This window comes from Talpa occidentalis, unplaced genomic scaffold (genome assembly GCF_014898055.3).
Source record: "Talpa occidentalis isolate TD23 unplaced genomic scaffold, MPIMG_talOcc4v2.1 talOcc4.5, whole genome shotgun sequence".
In the NCBI taxonomy this organism is placed as follows: domain Eukaryota; kingdom Metazoa; phylum Chordata; class Mammalia; order Eulipotyphla; family Talpidae; genus Talpa; species Talpa occidentalis.
In genome coordinates this window covers 57,489,789-57,513,942 of record NW_023604861.1, presented here as the reverse complement: position 1 = coordinate 57,513,942, position 24,154 = coordinate 57,489,789, and the positions used below count along the sequence as shown (strand labels likewise).

General features: G+C 45.3%; 1 protein-coding gene across 2 annotated transcripts in view; it reads right to left on the bottom strand.

The window, feature by feature from the left end:
- Positions 1 to 24,154, bottom strand: part of DHRS12 (dehydrogenase/reductase 12) — a 37,286-nt gene that overhangs the window by 3,989 nt on the left and 9,143 nt on the right. For both annotated transcript variants that reach the window (XM_037527259.1, XM_037527260.1), the window contains 4 exons: positions 21,745 to 21,837; positions 20,275 to 20,356; positions 2,506 to 2,567; positions 1,144 to 1,248 (listed from right to left, as the gene is read on the bottom strand). In XM_037527259.1, coding sequence (XP_037383156.1) covers positions 1,144 to 1,248; positions 2,506 to 2,567; positions 20,275 to 20,356; positions 21,745 to 21,837 — 342 coding nt within the window. The remainder of the gene's footprint in view (positions 1 to 1,143; positions 1,249 to 2,505; positions 2,568 to 20,274; positions 20,357 to 21,744; positions 21,838 to 24,154) is intronic.

The following is a 24,154-nucleotide window of genomic DNA, read 5'->3' as shown; positions in this document are numbered from 1 at the left end:
ATGAAATCTCAGTGCAAGGATGTTCCTTCTTCACAAATTGCTGGTGGGACTGGAACCTTTGCTGCCGTAAGCTCAGTCAGGGCAGAGGCCACCCCCAGCACTGGGTGGCACTGAGTGAAGGTCCATTAACATGTGAATTCAGTGTGGGGAACACCCTGGAGGTGCTTAAAGAATGCAGCAGTTGCATTATTTTTAAAACCATCAAATACCTCCATTCAAACCTCAGGCAACTGAGACCACTGCCCACCCCTAGGTGCTATGATCATGCTTTGCAAACACAGGTGAATGGGCGAAGGAAATTTTATGGGGACTACACTTGGGTGGGGGGAAGCAAACATTGTTTAAAAATGAACAGATTTGGGGTCATGAGAAGTAACGCCCCCGGATTTGGTTTGGAGATAAGTGAGCAAAAGCCGGGCACACACGGGCAGGCATGAGGGTGCAGAAGCACTGGACAGGGTGCTCCGCAGAGGCGGACACCACCACCACGGCGAGCTGATGAATGCCACAGCTTCACAAACAGCAGGGAGCACCATCGGGTGAGTCTAGGAGCAGGAACTGTACATGGGGGCGCTGTACAGCAGGCTTTTTAAAATAGCTATAGCTGAGACATAGCGGCAAGACTAGCCTTTCTGTTAAGACCAAGCAGTGTTTGCTTGGGCAGCACATATACAAAAAAAATGTTAAGACCAAGCATGGATCAGGATCTTGCCTTTGTTTTTTCAGGACTAAATGCATGCCCTTCACACTGAGTCTGGGGAGCCCAGAATCCCCACTGTGGCATCTGTTCACTCATGGAGGGGGGTCACCCAAAGGAGAGAGAAGTGCACCCCATCCTTATTCTCAGAGTGGATCTGGTCAGGACACTCCGCTGGGCTTCTGTTCAGGCATCACCAGCTCTCACCACTACCTCTATGGGTCTATAAACACCGAGACGAGGTGGCAGTTTTCGTGGCTTCTCTCAAGAGGGCACTAAAGGTAGGCCCCAGTCTGAGCAGAGCTACGACTGCCTCCTGGCCAAGGAACATCTCCAGATGCTGCTGTGAATCACTAAGATCCAGATGAATGTGTAACCAGAGTCAGGCCCCTTGGAGAAGAGTCTATGTGGCAAGAATGAAATGCAGCCCTGAGAAAACCACTCACTTTGTTCTGTGCATAGACCATAGTTCCATTAAAGGCTGTCCTTTCTGACTGCAGATCACTGATACTCAATTTCTGAACCAACATCCCTCCTGAGGAGACTGTTATCTGTAATAAATGCAAAGGAAATTTATAAACAAACGTTGTAACACCCATCCATTCCTCTTCTGCCGAGTAGTGTATTGCTTTCTTGTTGCTGTACAATAAACAGCCACAAACTTGGTGGCTCAGAGCACCACCGAGGGGCTCCCTGACAGTTCTGGAAGTCAGAATGTTAGGGGGGAAAGGCCATCCCAAAGCTAATTCCATACAGGCTTTGTGGACTCCACCCCCACCCCAGGTCCTGTAGTTTTGTGGGGCTAAATCCAGGGGTCAGCAGAGCTGCATTCCCTCTGCGGGTTTCGGCGATCCTTGCTTTCTCCAGATTCCACAGACGCTGTGTCCCTGGTCTGCGGTGGCACAATCCTCCCTGCGCCCCTCGTCACATCTCTCTTCCTCCTGTTGGGTCCCAAGACTCTTTGGGCCCACCTGGATAACCCAGGATACACTCCCTACCTCAAGATCCTTAACTCAGCCGTATCTTTGAAGTCACTTTTGCCTTGTACAGGTGACATATTCACAGGTTTCAGGAATTAGGACCGGACACCTGAGGGTGGGGGCTAGTCATCCTGATTTCTCTGTTCTGTTAACCCTGTCGGAGAGGACCAGCTCCCTCAGCCTGTCCCTGCCCCTGTAGGCAGAGTTTTCTCCAGGAAACGCAGCCTCCCACAGCTAGCCCTGCTCCTGGAAGGTCCCTTTCCCGGGGCTCTGCCAACCCTCAGAAGACATACTGGCAGGGAAAACCTGCAGCCAGGGCTGGGAGCTTTGCACAGTTGTGCCTCTCCCTCCCTGCACAGAGAAACTGTGGGTGACGTGTGGGCAGCAGCCACCCAACCACGACCAGAGGCAGGAGAAAGGGTGGGGGCAGTGCCCGCAAGAGCCACGGGCACAGGATCTGGAGTGGGCTCCCATGCAGTCTCTCTCCAGTCAGAAAGACCATTTAGCCCCTGGGGCAGCAGCTCCTCACAGCATGGGGGTCCTTTGGGAAGCAGCCAGGAATGAGCTTCACCTGACCTGGGTCCTCCAGTCTCCATCAGCCCCACTCCAGACCCACCCCAACACTGCCCCGGCCAGTGCATCAATGCTGGACTTTAGATTATTAAGCAGAAACCCTGGGGGCCCTCAGGCTGAATTTGAATGTGGGCAAAATGGCCGCTTTCAAATAGCTGGAACAAACACGTTGGACCACCGACTTCACACCAGGAACAAAACTTTATTTACAGAACATTTGTCAATATTTACAAGATATCCCAAATGTCAACTCACCACTCTGGGGTCGTGTGCCTTCTCCAGCACAGGGATCAGGGCGGTGGTGAGAATGTAGACACCTGCAAGGCACAGAGTGGTGGGTGAGGAGCCTGCAGCACTGTCTGGGCCCAGAGGAGGTAGCGGGTCTCCCCCATCGCCTGGCAAGTGGGGAGCGCTACCTGGGCTGCAGACTCCCCTCAATTCAAGTGCTGCAAATAGCACGTGTTGCTACTGTTTTCTGTTTGGTTTTTTTTGGGTTTAAAGATTTATTTAAGCATGCAAGAACTGGGGTACAGGCCAGAGGTATGGGGGGCGGTGAGAGGATTGACCAGACAGAGTGGGGAGCAGAACAGGCAGATCTACTAAATACACTGCTGAGGGGAACAGCAGGCGAGTCAGGAGAGGTCCACTGCGCCATGTGGGCAGCTCCCTGGCTGGCTAGGGATTGAACTCATGCTGCAGAGGCTGTGGAGAGCTTCATAGAGCTGCGTCTTCCCTTGCGCCACCAGGGAGGCCCTGCTTGCTATTTGATTCCCTCTCCGGTCTCAGGTTTTTTTTACCCCAGGATTGGAACAAAGACGCTCAGAACCTTGTGGACTGAGAGGAAAGGATGTCCACACTTCAGGGAGGGAAAAAGCAAGCTGTAGAGCCCTCTATGCACCTACTTTGTGGGGAAAAACTCATATATACACGTTTGTGTTCGTTGTGTCTACTCGTGCAGAGAAAGTAAGAATAGGAAATGGAAAATTTAGTAATATCGACTACGCCTCAAGGGTGGGGTTAAACAAAGTGTTTTCTTCCTTTGCTATACATTTCTGTACTACTGGAATTTTAATGTTTTTATAATGCACAAGGAATATTATGATTATTTCTGTAATCATGAAACATAATATTTTAAATGAAATGAGAAAAATATCCCTGACATACATTTGACGCGAAAGATATTTGTAATACATAGAATGAGAAGTTACAAAACAGCAGGAACAACACAATTCCACTTTTTTGTGAGGAAAAATGTGTCAAAATGAAAATATCTGCCAAGGTGATATTGGGGGGGCACTAACATGTTAAAAATTATCTCTGAGTGATGGAATTATTACTTCTATATTCACATGGCTACCTGCAATGTTTAAATCATGGATAAATGTTACCTGGTGGTAATTTAAATCAAAGTCCCTTACCCCTATGTGAAGTGAGGTGGGAAACATTAAGGGCTCCCAGTGGCAGGACCCTGGGTTCTTTATCTGGAGCTTCTACTTAACCAGCTCTGTTCCCCACCTAGTCGTATCCAGGCCCTGGCCCTTCACCCACCCCCACCCCCAGAGCAACTGACTTCATGGAGAGGACACTGGCAGGGGGAGGGGACCTGGATCTGAGCCCTGGCTGGTACCTACCAGCACTGTGACTGTGAGCAAGGCTCCAACGTGTTTTCAGCTGTGGTTACTTTACTTCTGGAAGGGAATTACTAGCTGGCCAGCCCACCTTCTAGGACCAGAGGGTTTTGTGGTGAAATAATAGTGTGTGTGTACCAGAAAGCCCCCTGTGCATGTTGGTGGTTATCATCCTACTTCTGTTATCATTTGTACCTCTGGGTCATGACTTTCACCCCAGACAGCATTCTTAGTTGTCCATGGCCCAATTTATTTTTGGAGGTACCTGCCTCGTTAGCACTTACGGGTTGTTAAAACTGGTGAACACTTGGTCTCTAACAGCTGTTCTCTTCCACCCAGTGGCCTTGAACGCTTTCTTTGTATTCACTGCTGGTGGCTTTCTCTGTGATTTAATTTGCAAGTAGAAAGGCCTTCTGCCAATAGCTCTCTGCCCCATCAGCCTGCCATGACGGATTGTCATAAATGACTCCTTTGAGTAAAGGAAATGAGAACCGGAAGCAGGCTCCAAACAGCAGGCCGCAGCTGCCTCCTGAAGGCCGGGCCAGGCTGAGGGCTGCCCTTCCCCAGGGTGAAGGAGCACTGGGCCAGCCCCTCTGCCCCTCTCCCCTGCCCAAGAGATGACTGTGCTCTGTCTTCTGCTTCAGCCCCTGAGATATTTAGCCATTAACAGAGTCACCTGCAGAAAGAAAGACGGGCCCACTCGCCCACCAACTGCTCTCTCATCCAAAGCACGGCCAGGTGGTAGGTGTTTTTTAAAAACTCCTTGAGAAACTCTATGGTTTTTATGATAAGACTTACAGGGATTTTTCAATCTTTTTTAAGTGCACAAAACAGGCCCGTACTCATTCTTCTCCCAGCACCCACCACCTCCCAAGGGAATAGATCTAAGACTAAGACATGTGTTTCTATACATTTTTTGTCCTAGGCCACAGCTCTATCATTCCAAAGAACATATGTAACTGCTCACACCCTACAGGCGTGCCTCCTCCCTGAGACAGAGATGAACATCTTTCTGCAGTGTTTAATCCTCCACCCTCCCAGTCAGCTTTCTTGGGCCCTTCTGTACCCTCAATCTTTTCAGACCAACAAATAATCATCTTTAAAATAACAACATAAAATATATAAATAATATATGTATACATGTGTATATATGTGTGTATTGTACATGTGTACAGTTTCTCAACGAAAGACTGGGATCTAAGAGAATCTCAAAAAGATGCAGTGACTTGCCCAAGTCCCCAGAAATTCCCTACAAAGTGGGGAACAGATGGCAAATCTTGTTGGAGTCACTAAACCACGAGGAGTCCCCACCCACTCCAGTGCCAAGGGAGTAGGGCAGTGCACCATTGTTTGCGAGGCATCATTCCCTCAGGATGCTCCTTGTCCAGCTCACACAAATCCTACAGGCCTCTTGTTAACATATGATCCAATGTCACTCTCCTGCCCCAAAGCCCTTAACATTCTGGGCCCCCAGCAGAATTAAGCAAACTCCCCCTCAGTCTGGTGGAAATGTGTTCTGTCCTTTCTTCTTAAGGATGGGCCCCTGCATGCTGTTTATAACAACAATAAATACACAACTGAATCGTTACACTGAGTCAGGAACTGTTTTCCCATATGGCCTTGACCCCAGGGGCAGAGCAGACTGGACTCAGAGTGACACCTGACCCAGGCTGTGCCAGTTGAACACTCCTCCCAAGAGTGTGGAAATGGAAACCTTGAACTGAGGGCAGATGGACTCAGCGCAGCCACATTTGGCCCAGGTTCATAGAAAAGCAGCAAGAGCAGTCAGGGAGAGCCCAGGGAACCTGCTGCGAGTGTGTCAGCAACAGCCCCAGAGAAACAGAAGCATTCACCTTGATTCTCACAGCTCTTGGTCCTGTCCCTGAACTACCCAGAGCCCAGCCACTCCTGCCTCCGAGTCCTACGAGGTTGCCCTCGGAGCCCACCAATTTATTAATTTTGTTTAGTTGGTTTGAGTGTGTTTTTGTTACTTGTAACCAAACACTCCCAAAGCACTTGACTTGTCTTAGAAAGCCCAATTTTTCTGTGCTAATCCTACCTCTTAGTATAAGACTATCCCTGGAAGGGCACAGGCAGGACATTGGTGGAAATGGTTAGAAGGGACTTCAGTCACTCACAGTGTGAACCAGCTCAGTCTTCCCCCTAAGACCACCTAGCTAGGATCAGGGAGATTCAGTTTTGATGAGGGAGAAAAGGGAAAAAAAAAAAAGGATATTAAAGGTTCAACATCCCAGGAGAGGGCAGGCCTGGGTGTAGGGAAGGCACCTTCAACTACTGGAAAATGTGCCCAAGGTTAGTCCTGCTCCCAGTAATAAGGAAAATAATTCATTATCATTATGACTCATTAGTATTTTTAATTTACACAATGCCTTCCTTCCAAGGAACTCATTATGTCGATGGAGACTCATTACGAGAAAGAGATTTGGGAGTGGAATTTATGTTGGACATAGTCCTCTAAATATGGCAACAAGGACCTTTATTACATGGGTACATGACTTGAAGCAAATCTCTTTCTATAAGCTAATTAAGAGGGATGTAAAACTGTGTCAAGCCCGGGTAATGCTGAAGGAGAGATTCAGAGTACTCTTAATGCATTACTAAAACTGTGCTTCCATTCAAGTATTAAATTCATGGTGCTACCAAAACAATACACTGTCTTTTGTATGATATATTTTAATTTTCTAGAGGCATGTCTTATTTATTTATTTATTTATTATTTGTTTGTTTGTTTGGTTTATACATGCACTGGGTACAGTCAGAAGCGCGGGAGGGTGAGAGAATTCACCAGAGCCAGAGCGGGGAGCAGAGCAGGCAGAAGGACCGAAGTACACTGCTGAGGGGAGCAGCGGGCGGCAGGAGAGGTCTGCTCGCCATGTGGGACCCTCCTCCGGTGGCCGGGGAGCAGCCGGGGATCGAACCGGCTGCAGAGGCTGCAGGCAGCTTTGCAACCCAGCGCTCAACCGCTGCGCCACCGGGGAGGCCCTGTATGATATATTTTAATAGCACTAAAGTTAATTATTGTTTGATGAGAAAAATACACTGCAATTTTTATGTTTAGCATAAGAAAACAGATTGGAGTTTCTATTAAAAAATCTTCGAAACTAGCTTGAATTAAAGCTGCTTCCATTACTAGACAATGGGTTTGTCCTTCCACCAATTGTACTCTCTTCTAGAGAAAATAATTGTCTCTCTACCCCTGGGAAGTAACAGGTGCAGATTTTAAAGGAGCAGACAACATATTGTTATGCCCCATTTGCCAATTCTCCGTTTGCACAGAAAGAGAAACATTCCATAGTGAGCCCAGGGACCACACAAATTATAAAAGACCATATTACCATTTCAAAGAACATATTATTTGGGGAGACCAGCAGCAAAGGATCCCAGGGAAAATGAAAATTTAGGGGGTGTTAGAGTCCTCAGCTTCTCATGGGGCATTCTTGTTTAGGGTCAGACGGGGTGAGTCAGATCTTTCCCTTCGCCTCTTCACCCCAGATCATCCTTCCATATCCAGTTCCATTCATTCAACAAGGGCCACCAAAGGCCAGACCTAGTGCTAAGTATTAAGGATACTCCCTGCTCTCAAGGTGCTTGCCAGGCATAGCAGGCATTCAACAGTCTGTAATGTAATTAACCTATCTCACAAGCCAGGTAAGCTCTCTGAAGCATGCATGTAGACCATTATGAGCATAATGAGGTGGGGTGGTGGGGTGGGGGTGGCTCCACATTTGCAATGAGGTGACATTTGAGCTAAGGTTTAGAGGCAAGGCAGGAATAAGCCGGCAGAGTTGGGAGTGGGAGGAGGGTGTTCCAGACATGGAGCACAGGCTTTGCAAAATGGTCCTGAAGTTGGAGAGCTCAAACAAGGGTGGCTGAAACCAAGTGAGTGAGGTGAGGAGTGGGGCAAGGTGAGGCTGGAGCTTTGAAGGCCAGTGCCAACGACAAGGGATAATTTGAAACAGAATGAAACAGATCTGCATGGTTAAGGACCCTCTTTCAGTTTTATGAAGGGAACCAACAGTGCGGGGGTACCGGGTTACACATGGGCACCCAGAGCCCTGGTGTGGGTATATACTACATCACGTCACCGAGGTGGCTTGGGCTGATGGGTAGCATGGAGAAGAAGAGAAGCAGGCTGACCGCAGGCATATGATGAAGGCCGACACAAAGTCATATCATTAGATATGGGAGGGGAGGGGAAGGAGGTGTCACAGAGGAGCAAGAGGGTAGACGGTCAGGCCATCTACAGCAGCGGGGGCTATCAGAACAGTAGATTGGGGGGAAGATTAAGGACCTAATTTTGGACGTGCTGAATTTGAGATATTTGAATATGAACTTGAAGCTCAGAAAGGATACCTGGGCTGGATGGGGACCCTTGAGAGCCAGGACAGCTGGCGGCATCTGGGGCCATGAGCAGTGATGAGATCTTTCCAGAGTACAGAGGGAGAAGAGAGGAGGAGCAGGGAGTGGGCTGGGAGGAAGCCCAACGTTTAAAGGTCACGTAGAGAAGCTGCAGTCAACTGAGGAGCTTGAGGGAAAAGGGCTTCAGAAAGGAGGAGCCTCAGTGACTACGCCAGATGGGTGTGGACAACATGACAAGTGCTGTGGAGGGATCAAATAGGACCCAGGAGGGCGACCCCTCAGGGGTCATAGGTGACACCTCAACAACAGAGCTGCTAATGACAGGAAGAAAACCAGGATGGAGCATGGCAGAGTGTTGTTTGTAAATGAGGAGGTAAAGAGAGAGGTTAACTGTGGAGGAGAGAAGGGGGAGGGTACATGGTGTGGAGTGGGTTGCCAGCCTCATCCCAGCGTGCTGGTGTGGGCCTGAAAGTCTTGATGCTGGGAACTTATTCAGTCCTGGAAAAACCCAGACAGCTGGTTATCCTGCGGTGTTCGAACAAATTTTGGTTTTGTTTTTTTCCCTAAATATGGGAAACAACTTATGTGAACACTAGTGGCTGGATGCTTCCCCAAGAGCAGCAGGGAGCCCGGGTCACCTTCCTTAAACCTTCGGATCACTCACACATAAGTGTGATGTCGCTTCCATGTCTTCCCCAGGCCATCCAAGGTCAATGCCTCAGGGTGCTACAGCAAAAGCAGTGTTTCTGGTACGAGATGACTGAATTTGCTCCCTGCTGTCACATTCGAGGGAGGCTCCTGAGTACTACACTTGGGACACAATGACAGAGCTGCTTTACAGCAGGGAGAACAACCCATTGTGGGCACTGGGGCTTGGCTCATTAAAAACACAAAGGTGCTTAATTAGGATTTTGTTTGTAAAATTCCCCAAATGAGTGCCTGGTAGAGCTGCTGTGAAGAGCGCTCTTTAAAAACACTGGCAAATCCCAGCCAGATTACCAGATCAGGTATGGGGCCTGCAGGACAGATGAGCCCAGACAACTCACAACTGCCTGGATGGGGCCACGCTGGATGGGGCCATGGTCCAGGGCTGGGGGAGCCAGGGACAGCAGAGCCCACAGAGCCGGAGAGCCAACCCTGCCCTGGGAGCAGGGGCAGCTCAGATCCCACCCCAGGTAGACTAACAGGCAGGTGGGGAGACGGGGGCACATTGTGGCTCAGGGGACTCAACTCTGGGAGGTTTTTGTGTCTGATCCAAAGCAGTTTTGACATCACATTGAAAACCAAAAGTAAGAGGGCAGATGATCTCTGACTTTTGGGTTTATTTAATGTTCTCTGCTTCAGAGGGGCAGACAGTGTTCTCTAATACAGTTTAAGACCAAGAGCCTCCCCCAGGCCTCCAAAGTGCTTTGGGGGTGACTGGGGTTCCTACTTGTGATTTCAGGAGCCCTGACCCCATCTGTCTCCACCCTGTTGTCTACAATCTGCCCTTCTCACCTCCAACCTAGCAATTCTCTGGGTTAAAATGTCTTAAGAACAAGATGAATAATGAGGTGGGGCTTGCCCCAGGAGATATTATTATGTACTGTGAATAATTAGAATAATGTGGCTAGACATAGTAATCAATAATCAAATCAGAGGAAGAGACTGCGGTTTAGGAAGAGTAGTCACTTAATGAGAATGTGGTATAGGATAAAGATGGCATCACAACTTAAAAGGAAGATTATGCAATAAATAAACACTGTGACACTACTTGTTAAAAAATATAAGGAGAGAGAAAAAGAAAAAGAAATATTACCTTATACTAAAAGAACTTAGAGATGGATTAAGACACCCTTTGGAATTTATTCAAAATCACCTTTTATTCCTAATAGCAAAACAAAATACATACTTAAATGTTATAAGAAAATAGCAGCAGGGGGTGACAAGCAAATATTGAGAGTAATAAGGGATTTTTTAAGAGATTTATTTAGGGTCTCCCTGGTGGTGCAGGCGGTTGAGCACAGCACTGTGAAGCTGTCCACAGCCTCTGCAGTGCTGGTTCTATCCCCGCCGACCTCGGAGCAACCCACATGGCGCAGCAGACCTCTCCTGTCGTGCCCGCTGCTCCCCTCAGCAGTGTGTTCCGTCAGTCTGCCTGTTCTGTTCCCTGCTCTGTTTCTTGTGAATCCTCTCACCCTCCCGCGCATCTGGCCTATACCCCGGCTCTTGTATAAATAAAATAAACCTTAAAAAAAAATAAAAAAATAAAAAGATTTATTTATTTATGCATACAAGAACTAGGGTAGGGGCCTCCCGGGTGGCGCAGCGGTAGAGCGCTGGGCTGTGAAGCTGCCCGCGGCCTCTGCAGTGCCAGTTCGATCCCCGGCCACCGGTGAGGATCCCACATGGAGCACAGACCTCTCCTGCCGTGCCCGCTGCTCCCCTCATCAGTGTACTTCATCAGTCTGCCTGTTCTGCTGCCCGCTTTGGCTCTGGTGAATTCTCCCACCCTCCCGCGCTTCTGACTGTACCCAGTACTTGTATAAATAAATCTTAAAAAAAAAAAAAAAAAGAAAGAACTAGGGTACAGGCCAGAGGTGTGGGGGGTGAGAGGATTCACCAGAGACAGAGTGGGGAACAGAACAGGTAGATTGACTGAAATACACTGCTGAGCGGAGCAGCAGACTAGTCAGGAGAAGTCTGCTGTGCCATGTGGGTCACCTCCCTGGCCGGGGATCAAACTTGTGCTGCAGTGGCTGCGGATAGCTTCATAGTTCTGCGTCTTAACCCCTTGCGCCACCAGGGAGGCCCCGGGATTTTTTTTAACATAAAAGTGGATGAGTCTGGGGGTGGGGGGCGGGAGGGGAAGGATTGGGGTCAGAATGGGGCATTTGCAATTGTATGGGGGAATATAAAAATAAAATTTAAGATTAAAAAAAAAAATAAAAAAAAAAAATAAAAAAAAAAAGTGGATGAGTCTTCATGATAAATATACAGTCTGACTATATAAAAAAGTTAAACTTCCGTGTGGCAAATTGAAATGCCAAAAACAAAATTTTAAAGTAATTTGTTAAACTGAAGGGCAGGGAAGCATTTGTGATAAATATACAAAGAAGGTTTATAAATTGATACATATATATATATATATATATAAACAATCTCAATGGAGAACAGGCAAATGACATGAAAAGGTAATTCACAAAAGAAATATAAATGGCCAATATAATCATTACCACAAAGTTCACTAATACTAGTAACCAAAGAAACACTAAAAAAAAAAAATAGCATATTTCTTCTCTCAGTTTTGCAAAGGTCATTCTTTTGAGAATGAAAACCAAGAATTATTTATAAGTAGAGAGATAATCACTTTTAAGTGCTGATGAGAATATAAATTACTTAGATTTTTCCAGAAAGGCATTTGGGTAATGTATATAAAAGGCATTTGTGCTCACAGACTAGGCCTCTATATTTTCATTACTAGGAATCTAAAGATGATCATGAAAATATATGTTCAAAAGTGTTTATCATGGAGTCATGTTTAATAGTAAGAATTTGTAAAAAGCTGAATATCCTATAATAGGAGGTTAAATAAATTATGGAACATTCAAAGTACAATGGGATGTATTTTAAATAGAAGTAACATTTTAAAGGATAGTAAATGACATGAGAAAGTCTTTATAGTAGAATGTTAAATGGGAAACATGGGACTCAGAATGATAGACACAGTGTGGTTTCTGAAGGGAGTAGGCGGCAGTATATAGAAAAAGGCTTAAAGAAAATCGATACAAATATTACAAGTAGTTATATCCAAATGATAGAATTATAGGAGAGTTTTCATTCCTGTTATATGTTTTTATTTCCCTACTTTCTAAATGAATATACACTGATTTTATGATTAGTGAAAAAGGTGAGCTTAAGTAATGTCCTCCTTCTTTATCGCACACCCCACACAGAATCCTAAGACAGAGGCCTCCCTGGTGGCCTAAGGGTTAAGTTTCAGCACTATCACTGCTATAACCTGAGTTTGATCCCTGGCCAAGGAGCTAACCCACATATGGCGCAACAGGCCTCCCCTGTCTTGCCCACTGCTCCCTTTAGCTGTGTATTTCAGTAAATCCATCTGTTCTACTCCCTACTCTGTCTCTGGTGAGTCCTTTCACCCCCGTTAACTCTGGCCTACACCCCAGTTCTTCTACGCAAAAACAAAACAAAATGCTAAGATGGCATCTGCTAAAATAAGCATAGACCCCTTGATTTATTTAGCTGTGAGCAAGGACCTTGAAGGATGTGGCCTAATAAGAAAATGGAGACAAATGTTTGGAGGGAAGAACGGGGGTGGGTGGTGGGGGGGGTGGGGCATGAGGTCGGGAATAAGAGAATGGCCCAGAATGTGGGTGGAAGCAGCACTGGTCTTGCTGAGGCCCTGATAACACTCCAGGGTTCATTCATCTGATTGTCTGAAGAGATGTGGGGGGTTTGGGGGGAAGCTGGTCACTTTGGGAGAAGGAAACCTAAGGGAAGCCTCTGATATAGCTGGATGGTGGCCCTCTCTGTCTCTCTCCTTTCTCCCTGTCCCTCTTCTTTATCCTTCCCAGTCCATCTCTCCTTTGGGGAAAAGATGGTATCAAGAAAACTCTAGAACAATGATGGGGGTGGAGATACAGTGAAACCCAATGAGGCACTGGGACTGGCTATCCTTTTCTTTTGTGACTACCCAATTTTGCCCAGAACCAGTTGGGCTGTCAAGAGACAGGAAACTTGGCTCTCTGGGGTCAGTGTCCCTCATGGGGTCACCTTTCCTTACCTTTAACCCCAAGAGACTCTTCTGGACTGCAAGGTTACTATTCTCTCCTTCCACAGCCTTTGTACTTGGGGATACTGGAAAAGACTTCTCCCACCTCTAGAGGCAGGCGCCTCTGCATTTATTCCTCACTAGCTGATACTTCTGCAAACTTGGACTCAGGCCTGTCACCTTTGGACAGGGTGACCTGTGTCCAAAGCTGAAGAGAACAGTTCCCCTGCTTGGAGCTCACTGATTTCTAAAGGAGGGCACAAGAAACCATGGTAATAAATTATCTGCTTCCTACTAAGAAAACTACTCACTACATGCATCACTGTGCTGAGAATTACAATGCATTTCATTCTTTTTTTTCTTTTTCTCATACACGTTTTTTTCATAGAGTAAAATTCTGTGTGGGTGAGTGTGTCTGTTCAGCGCCACTATTTCTGCAGAGGCACAGTGCTGGGTGCCTCTCTGCCTTAGATTGTGATATGATTCAGAACACTGGCATCACCCCAAATATTCCCTCACTATCACCTACTCCCTCTTTGGCCACACCCTCTTCCCACCTCTGACCCCTGGCAGGCTTCCTGAAGAATGTCCTCGAAACAGACAATCATACCGTATGTATCCTTTTGTGTCCGGCTTGACTTTCACCAAGCATTTAAAATTCATCCATGTTGTTGCATACAGCAATATTTGTTCCTTTTTGTTGTAGATAGCATTCGATTGTATGAATGGACCACAGTTTATCTATTTACCAGCTGCAGACATCTTGGTTATTTCCAGTATGGGGTGATTATGAGCAAAGGTTATGAATTAATAAAGCTGCTGTAACTTCCATGTGATGTTATTATGTGAAACAAGTTATTTCTCTTAAGTAACTTAAAACTCTATCTTTAATCCTCACCTCTAGTCTATAAAAGGATTATTATTTCCAGTTTACAGAATGGGATGTGAGGCTTGGAGTAGCTTAAACATATGCACACAGTCTCAGGGTTGGAGGAACTCAACTACTGACTGACCCGCTCGAGGGACAGCTTGGTTCAGCCAACTTGGACTGAGTTCCTCCCCAGGGCCAGCAGTGCCAGTGCTCAATGACCCTACCTGTCAACAGGTGACATTTATTGTACAATGACAGGTGCACTGGGGCCCTGTGGGAGCTGAGGGGTTGAGCACCTGACAGAGTTCTGGGTGGGGGTATTTCCAGCTGAGTCATGGAATTTAACCTGCAAGGGATATCACAGGAAAAGGAGCAGCAGGGACAAAAGCATGCAGGTACACTGCTAGTGGCATGTTCCAAAAATAACAGGCTGACTGGTAGAGGATTCATGTGATATAAAAGGAAAGATGTTTGCACAAGCAGTGGGGTGTACCGACAAAGGACTTCAATCCCAGGTTAAGGGACTTAATGTTAAAACAATATTAGCTGATATTTTGACAGTATTTACGATCACCCAGCTCACTAACCTTGAAGGCTCGAGAGCTGGAAGGAGGGATTAGAAGCAAAACGGTGCGGGTCTTCCTGGTGGTGCAAGGGGTTAAACACAGTACTGTGGAGCTATCCGCTGCCTCTGCAGCATGAGTTCAATCCCTGGCCAGCCAGGGAGCTACGTACATGGTGCGGCAGACCTCTCCCGTCTTGCCCCTCTGCTCCCTTCAGCAGTGTATGTCAGACAGTCTGCCTGTTCTGTTCCCCACTCTGTCTCTGGTGAATCCTCTCACTCCCCGCACCTCTGGCCTGTACCCCAGTTCTTGTATGCATGAATAAATCTTTAAAAAAAAAAAAAAAAAGCAAAACGGTGCATGAGTAGAGCAAAAGGTAATCATTGTTGACAAGTAAAAATGCTTGGCACCAAACACACTCAGTGTCTATGGAAATATTCTACCCTGGGAGTACTGTTCTTGCTCTCCTCTGAGGCTTCGTACCCTAGCTCCCTTCATGGATGAAAAGAGAATTTACTATATAGTTACTGAAATTATTTGTGTGTCTTATTCCTCGATATATTAGGAGTTCCTTCAACATGCCCCCAATATACTAGGAGTTCCTCATCACTGACCAGTGTCTGACATGCATTAAATGTTTATTGAATGAAAAAGGTATTTTTGTTCATTAAGTATTTTGGTTAATAGTTACCACATTGGACTCAGAAAACCCATTTCCAAAGAATTAGAAAGTAATAAAACAGACCCTGGTAACAGATTATTGGTCAATGCTATTTTTTCTCTCTTCCTCACCTCCCAGGGAAGAGTATGGTTTCCTAAACCCTGGTTCTGGGCTCTGTGAAATGACTTTTGTTGGTCAATTGGATGTTAATTAGAGGTGGAGCAAGCAGGGGCTTGAAATGTGCTTGCATTCTTGATCATCTGCCACTGCCAAGGGCATGTACTCTGGCCAGCCTAATGGTCCATGGAGCATGTGAGAATATGTAACACAATCAGACCCAAGTTGCTGCTTAGGATACCTCAACTGGGTTCAGCTGAGATAAGCTTCCCGCGCCAGACTGCTTATTACAAGGGCTTATTAAAAGTGCATGTTTAGGGGCCTCCCGGGTGGTGCAGCGGTTGAGCGCTGGGTTGCAAAGCTACCTGCAGCCTCTGCAGCGCCGGTTCGATCCCCAGCTGCTCCCGACCACCGGAGGAGGGTCCCACATGGCGCGCAGACCCCCCCCCCCGCTGCCCGCTGCTCCCCCCAGCAGTGTACCCCAGTCCCTCTGCCTGCCCTGCTCCGTGCTCTGGCTCTGGTGAATTCCCTCATCCTCCTGTGCTTCTGACTGTACCCAGTGCTTGTATAAATAAATAAAAATAAATCTTTAAAAAAAAAAAAGTGCATGTTTAGTGCCCCCCTGGTGGTGCAAGGGTTACAGACGCAACCTATGAAGCAATCTGCAGCCACTGCAGTGCAAGTTCGATTCCTGGCCAGGGAGATACCCACGTGACGCAGCAGACCTCTCCTGACTCACCCGCCGTTCCCCTCAGCAGTGAACTTTCATCAAACTGCCTGCTCTGTTCCCCACTCTGTCTCTGGTGAATCCTCTCACCCCGCACACCTCTGTCCTGTACCCCAGCTCTTGTATACATAAATAAATAAATATTTTAAAAAGTGCATGTTTATTATTATTATTTTACACTGTTTTTCATTTTTGTCTAATATTTGAAACCTCCCCTCAGTTGTAATCCCAGTAACATTTCCACCACCAAATCACCCGTGAATCGTCACCACAGTCTCTCGGGAAAAACACATGCTTATTATTGTATGCCTTGGAGATTCTGGAATTGTTTGTTATTCAGCAACTGACAGATACAGCCCTTTACGAAAAATGCACCAACTATAATCCTGTTGTCCTCTTTTAGGAAGGTGAATCACAGACTCTGGTTTCAGATATTTCCACCTTTCAGTTTCCTCATCAGTAAAAATCTATAAAGTTACTACAAGGACTGACTGAACTAATCTTGGAAGAACATTCATGCATGGGAGGTGGTCAGTATATTCAGTATGGTCTATTATTACTGAGGTATTTCTGCACCCTGGGTCCTGACTTTATATTTATTTATTTATTTATTTATTTATTTGATTTTCAAGCAGTCACAGTTTTATTTGTTTTATTTTTTACATCATTTTTCTTTTTTGCACAATGTATGCATTTTCATCTTGGTTATAGTCCCCATACAATTCCCACCCACCCCTTATTTGGACCCTAATCCCTCCTCCCATTTCCTCCCACCCCCATAGTATGTCTCTGGTTTATAGTTGCTTATTGATTTTGATTTTTACTTTATTATAATTTGTCTTTTTCCTGGCTCCTTATTTAGGTTTTCTAAATTCCTGCTATGAGTGAGACCATCCGGTATTTTTCTTTTTCTTTCTCGTTTATTTCTCTGGGTCCCTACTTTAAACAGCAGTTATCATCAGGTGTGTGGATGGGCCAGTGAGAAGAGCCCTCCAAGTAACAAAACATCAGATGACACTACTGTGTGCTGATGCGTATCCCTCCAGAGTGACCTGCAGTGAACTCTCCCACCTCTGCCACAGCGAGATACACCACTGCCTGCTTATGACAGTCAATTAATTGATGACACAGTTGTCCTGGAGAAGGTGGAAGCATGTCCCAGGCTTACGTCCTGCGGTGTGAGAGGCTAAGATGCGGGTGGCAGCTGTGGCAGGCTGCCAGCCAAGCACTTAGCACAGCCTCTCCCCCAGCTGTCTTCACTGCTCACAGGCTCTCAATGCCGCTGAATGCTAACAGGCAAATGTATATGATTTGAGAAGACCCAAAATGCAGGGATAAGAACAGCAACCAAACAGAATCTGTCTCATGAGCTCACTCGGCTCCCTGTGATGATGAACCTGTGGGTTTCCCCACCCACAAATCTATCCAGAGCAGCCGGAGATGTCCCTCAGGAGGGAAAACCATAAAAATCTGTCCACTGCCCACACCCACAAAAGGTTAAGGAGAATTATTTTCAAACTTTATCTAATTCAAATACTATGTCTCAACAAAGCCGTGTGCAGGTAAGGCCTCTGATAGTCTCTCACTAATCTTTCAGCTGCCAGATCCTTAGGTTGCCTGGCCTTCCTGTGATAAATTCTGCAAATGCTGGTGTCTGTCCTAGCCTCTGAAAGCCAGAAACCTACTGATGTCTGGTTGGGAATTGGAAATGTTTCTAGAAGCCTGACTGAATCTTAGAAAATAGAAAACAACCTACTCCATGTTACATAATCGGGCTGGGAAAACATGTTTCATACTAGAAAGGCAGCCAGCAATTTCCCAGGACTCAGACAGAAGTCTGGGTTGTTTGTTTGGCTCAGGACCTGCTTAAGAACGACAATATTTTAACCTCTCGGAATCTCCTCACCTGTCAAGCAAAGACACATTTCACCGCCCCCCACCCTGCTGCTGACATGCCTCTGTATATGTACTCTGTCTCCTGATCTACAGAGGATGAATAACTATCAAAGCAGCAGAATTATTATGCTGCTCAGAGAGGTTGGAAGATCAATAAAATGTTTCTAACACAAATCGGAAATGAAAATGAAGAGCAATCACGGTCCTCAGAAGGGACCAGAGCCATACAAAATTACAACCTAACCAGCCCTATAATCAAAAAGGCAGTCCCAGGAGAGTCTGTCATACCTGTTCACATTCTCAATTAACACAAAGATGCCCAGATGGCCTCTAAGTCATGCCCCCTGCCCCAGCCTGTCTTCCCCCTGGCAGGGCCAGTCACTTCCTTAGCACTTATTTCAGGATAATACAATGATGAGTTTGAGGAAGGAAATGTTAGCTGGGGCAGTGGGTGGGGCAGGTTTCTGGATGCACTGCAAGCTGTTTATGAACACTGGCAGTGGATGGGGGCAGGGGCATGGTTTCAAATTCTGCCTCCTCCACCTGACCTGGCACAGTTTGTACAACCTCTTTCTGTCCTAGTTTCTTCAACTCCAATGAACAGGTAGGAACACCTCCACCAAGGGTGGTCCTGAGGGTTGAGTGGCATATGTAGGCTTACATCACCAGTGCCCAGGACATGGCAAACATCCTGTACAATTTTGTTGGATGGTGGGTGGGTGGATAAGCAGCAGAGCCAGCTCCAAGCTGTGTGCCCTCACAGAGTCCTGCACTTTGAAGGGGCCCTCATTTAGTTTAATATGCTTTTGTCACTGTATTGAAATTCTCAATACTTTCTGAACAAGAGGCCCCACATTTTTGTTTGTCCCAGGACCCCCAAAATCATGAAGTCAGTCCCGCTGAGAAGCCACAAGGGAGGCAGAGGCCAGCACGGTGTTCTAGGAGTCTACACTGTCCAGTAGCATTGTAAGGCAGCCCCGCATGTGACCCCCACATTTATAGCTCTGGGTGCTCCTGGCAAAATACCACATTTGGAACAAAATCAGAGATGGAAATATTTTGTACTAAACCTGCACCATTTCATAACAAGCTTCCAGAAATTCATTATTTAAAAAGTAATGCAACCTTTCCATTGGGGCAAAAGGTTCTACCCCCCACCCCAATAATCAGTCCTCATGTGAAGAATGCAGTGAGTGTGATTCCATCTGCCCTCCACCCCTCTCTTCCTCCCAGGGAAGTGGAGCACTTATCAATTATCAGTGTACTAAACTTGGGAGCAACAAACTGGACATGCTGAGCTCTGCTCCCCATTTTACCTTTTCCCAGAGAGGGGGTGGTATGTCTGTCCCAGGCCAGGCAGTGTAACAAAGTAAGTAAATCTGTCTAATTCTGGGGCCTGATATTAGGAAACCTATTTGGCTCTCACACTGAGCCATGCCCCTCAACTCGTCTTAGCAGTAACAATAGTGGGATTTGGGCTTTCATCTATTATTCAATTATCTCTCTCTTCAATCTGTTCAGTTCTTAGGAAGAGGGTTGCAATTTAATAGACAACCTTTACCAACCCTCACAACCAAACAAACCTCTGCCATTCATTTTTTGATTTAGGACAATATTTAGTTAAAATGCTTCATGAAAAGCTAAGCTTATGATGATGAAGCAGCACAGTACTGGGAGAGAATCTTTGATTCAGTGCATCTCTAAACTGAAAGACACCACGATAACCCATTCCCAATCCCTCGGTTCAAGGAGAATACCCAAAGAGGGTAAAACCCCAGTACCCTGATTCTCAAACCTTAGTTTGAGAGTTTTTTGGAGGACTTGTTTAAACACAGATTTCTCAGCCCCATCCTACAGTTTTGCATCCAGTAGATCTGGTGTGGGTCCCAAGAATGAGCATTTCTACTTTGAATGAATTATACTAATGCTGCTATTTTGAGAACCACTGGCCTGTTACTCCAGAGCAGGAGCCAGGACCTGGGTGTCTCATGTTCTGACTGAAGGCCCTTCTTGGCCCAACTTCTTGTCTCACGGTTGTACCTTCCTCAGACTTGGCTGAAAGTTCCCTTAGAGGCAGTTTTGTATATTTGCACTGCCCACCTGAGATGGGCTTGCCCTCTGCTCCAAAATAATGTCTATAATGAGCCTTGAGATTCCTAGAAAAAAAATGCTTTCACAATACTTAGTACTTCTGGCACTAACATATGTTATAAAAATCATGCAAAGAGAGTTTTATGAAGAAAAAGAAATGTCATGAAGGATAAATGTAGAGCAAATGCTATCAGGCCACACACCAAGACCCTAAGAAATTGATCGATATTTTTCTGATCTTTCTATGATCTCTTTCTGCTTATCTATGTCTATGCTTATTTTGCTAAAAATAAATAAGAAAACTGTTTATACTTACCCAGAGTATTGGTAGCGAAGTTTTTTTCAAGTCCATCTTCTGTGAGCTCTCTTTTATTGACCATGCAACCTGCATTATTGATCTAGAAATTATAGTTCCCATTTCAGAATAGGGTCAAAAGATCCGTTTCCAAACCTCACACCTCCACTGCCACCAGTCCCACATTCAAGTGATGACAATTTGGCTCAAGTGGCCCTTCACTCCAAACTCCTTCCAGGAAAATGCCACTGTGCAGAAGACCCAGCCACAGAACTGTGCAGAGATGACCAAGTAAGATGACTTGGCTGGGAAACCTAACTTCTTCACAATAAAGTGCTCTGGGAATCTGTCTAGCCCAGTGCTATCCATTAGGAGTATGCAATTGTAAGTCTTATAGAATGTAGCCACATAAAAAGGTAAAAATAAACAGATAAAATTAATTTTAATATTATACTTTCTTTAACTCATATCATTCTTTAACTCATTCATATCAAAAATAGAATCATTTCAACATGTAATCAATATAAAGTATTAATAAGATAGCTTACACTATTTTCTTTCAAAGTCTCCAAAATCAGTTTATTATTATACTTACAAAACATCTTGATTTGTACTAGCTATGTTTCGAATGCTCCATGGTCATATTGGACGTACAAAACCAGATGATGGCCCAAAGAGATATTCAGGAGCAGATAAGAAATTACTGGATAGAAAAGCACCTCAGTTCAAAGCGGAAGTGTGCGGGGCAGATGGTACCATTCCTAGCCCCCTCCTCCCGCTCCTGCCCTAGTCTCTTGTGTTTAAGATTTGCTTGTCTGTTTGAGGCATTCTTTTGGAATGAACTTTTGCATTTATTCTCCCCTGAGCCTCTAATTTTAATGCGTCAATCCCAAATCTACAGAATTTAGGAATACAGGGCCTCCCCTGGTGGCACAGCAGTTGAGCACTGGGCTGTGAAGCTGCCCGCAGCTTCTGCAGCGCCAGTTTGATTCCTGGCCACTGGCGAGGGTCCCACATGGCATGCAGACCTCTCTTGCCGCGTCAGCTGCTCCTCTCAGCAGTGTATTTTGTCAGTCTGCCTGTTCTGATCCCCGCTCTGGCTCTGGTGAATTCTCTCACCCTCCTGTGCTTCTGACTGTATCCAGTGCTTATATAAATAAATAAATAAATCTTTAAAAAAAAAAAAAAAAAAGAACTTAGGAACACAGGACCCGGGTGTATTCCTAAAACCATCTCATTTTTATAAAAAATGGGACATGTCCTTCTTCCCACAATGCTTACCCAGAGGGGTTTCCTTTCCTTTTTCCACAGATCTACCCCAAGAGGTGGTTCTCCTCTTGAATCCAATGAACCATTGATTACATGAATAATCCCTACCACAAAGAATTCTCACTATGAGGCCCATATAAATACCAACAAAAATATCCACATCCACCTACAAGAAATGCACACATGTGAGATTTACTCTCTACTTACAATTATAAAGCTTACCAGAACATTGAGTGTATGTTCCTGCTTGAAAGTTTCAGCAAATTTCCATATTTTCTTGGGATCAGACAAGTCCAAAATGTGCAGAAAGATGTTCTGAACCAGAAAAGAAAAAAACTTGTAAAGCTTCTTTAAAAAGATACAAACTGGGGCCTCCCCGGTGGCGCAGCGGTTGAGCGCTGGGTTGCGAAGCTGCCCGCAGCCTCCACAGCGCTGGCTCGATCCCCGGCTGCTCCCCGGCCACCGGAGGAGGGTCCCACATGGCGCGCAGACCTCTCCTGCCGCCCAATGCTCCCCTCAGCAGTGTACTTTGGTCCTTCTGCCTGCTCTGCTCCCCGCTCTGGCTCTGGTGAATTCTCTCACCCTCCCGCGCTTCTGACTGTACCCAGTGCTTATATAAATAAATAAATAAATCTTAAAAAAAAAGAAAAATAAGTTTAACAAAAAAATAAATAAAATAAAAAGATACAAACTAGTATTTTTTACATTAAAAAATACATATCCTTGGTTTTAAACATCAAATAACTTAGGAAGATACAAAATGGAAAGTAGTATGTGGTATGTGTACCCATCCCATGCAAATAGAACCAGACTACACATTTTTTGAGATTTATTTTTAATTTTTTTAATCTAAAAAACACTGGTTTATAGCATTGCATTGGTTTATAGCATTACATTGGTTTCAGCTGTACATCATTATAAATCAACATCCATATATAGTACATTATGTTCACCACTAAAAGATCAGCCTATATGTTGTTCTATATCCTTTTCACTTAACGATTATCTTTTGGAGATTTTCTTGTTGTTGTCTTCTATAAAGTGATCTTATGGCTATATAACATACTTTTCATGGATATTTCTTAGTTTCCCACTGTCAATCATTAATGTGTTCTTGTCAATACTTTCCTGTTAATACAGTATCTAAGACACATCATAACTCTAAGGCACATCATAACTCTAAGCTGGACAACTTCCTCTATGACTTGATCTTTGCTTAACAGGTTCTGCCTTGGGTTATGTCTCTCTCTGGACACAGCTTCCTCCCCCATTAGACTTATAATTCCATGTTGGATGCCCCCCCCTTATGGTAGCTGACGCAGACACACATACAGATGATTACTGTACATTGGTTGCTTTGTCCTTCTTTTCCTCTGTACCTAGCACATGAATTAAACTCATTTTCTCAGTCTCCAGTGAATGCAGGGGTTCACCCCTGACATCCAGGAGGTGAATGTGATAGATCACCAACCCAAGCCTGAGATTCCTGCTGCTTCAGACACTCAAGAACTTAACCTACATATGAGATTCTGAGCAATATCCACAATTCCTATAATAAAGCAGAGAACGCAGTGCCCTGCCTCAATTTCTTCATTAACTGAGTCACAGAATCTGCGGATGTATTCAGAATTTCTTTCTATTAATCTTACAGCATTGTTTTCTAACGCTGACACAAAGGTTCAGAGAATGAGCAAAAAGAAGCAACCCCACATTTTTATGACTCACTTTGAATACCATACTCACTTTGAATACCATATTCAGCTTAAATCTGGCACAATTAAAATTCTATCCTTTACCTTCAGAGGATAGGAAAAGCATTGTCTGCATATTCCTATACTCTTTGAAAGTCTGCAAAGGCCATGGTCCAGCCAGAGTGGATACAAAGGTTATATCTGGATTGGCCACGAGCAATGCCTGCAAACTGAGTCTAGACACACAATCCTTTATCGTTTCTTTCTTTAAAAAAAAAAAGATTTATTTATTCCTACATACAAGAACTGGGGTACAGGCCAAAGGTGTGGGGGGTGAGAGGATTCACCAGAGACAGAGTGGAGAAAAGAACAGGCAGACTGACTGAAATACACTGGTGAGGGGAGCAGTGGGCGAAACAGGAGAGGTCTGCCGTGCCATGTGGGTAGGTAGCTCCATGGCTGGGGATCAAGCTCGTGCTGCAGTGGCTGCAGATAGCTCATAGGTTGTGTCTTAACCCCTTGTGCCACCAGGGAAGCCCCTTTATTGTTTCTTTCTAAGGGCTTTTCTGCAACTGCCCTAAGACTCCCTCTCACTCAACAGGGCTGCCTAACCTCACAAAATCATGATTCAAAAACCAAATTTCAAATGAAGCAAAATCATATTTATGTGGAATATTTCACAAACTCTGGGTTTTCTGAAAGTAACTGAAGTGTCTCAAAATTAACAGGAAGTAGCAGCAGGGAAGATAGACTCTCTGTACCAGACAAATCAAGCATGGAGACTGGTGAAATGAGGCATCATGAGAATATGAAGGAAGTCATCTGTCTCCTTCTAGGGAAAATAGGAAACCAGAGACACACAGGAGAGGCCAGCAGTCTGCTGTGAGCAGGAGAATTAACTAGAGCAGGTACATATGTGTAAAGCCTGATCTGCTGATCTA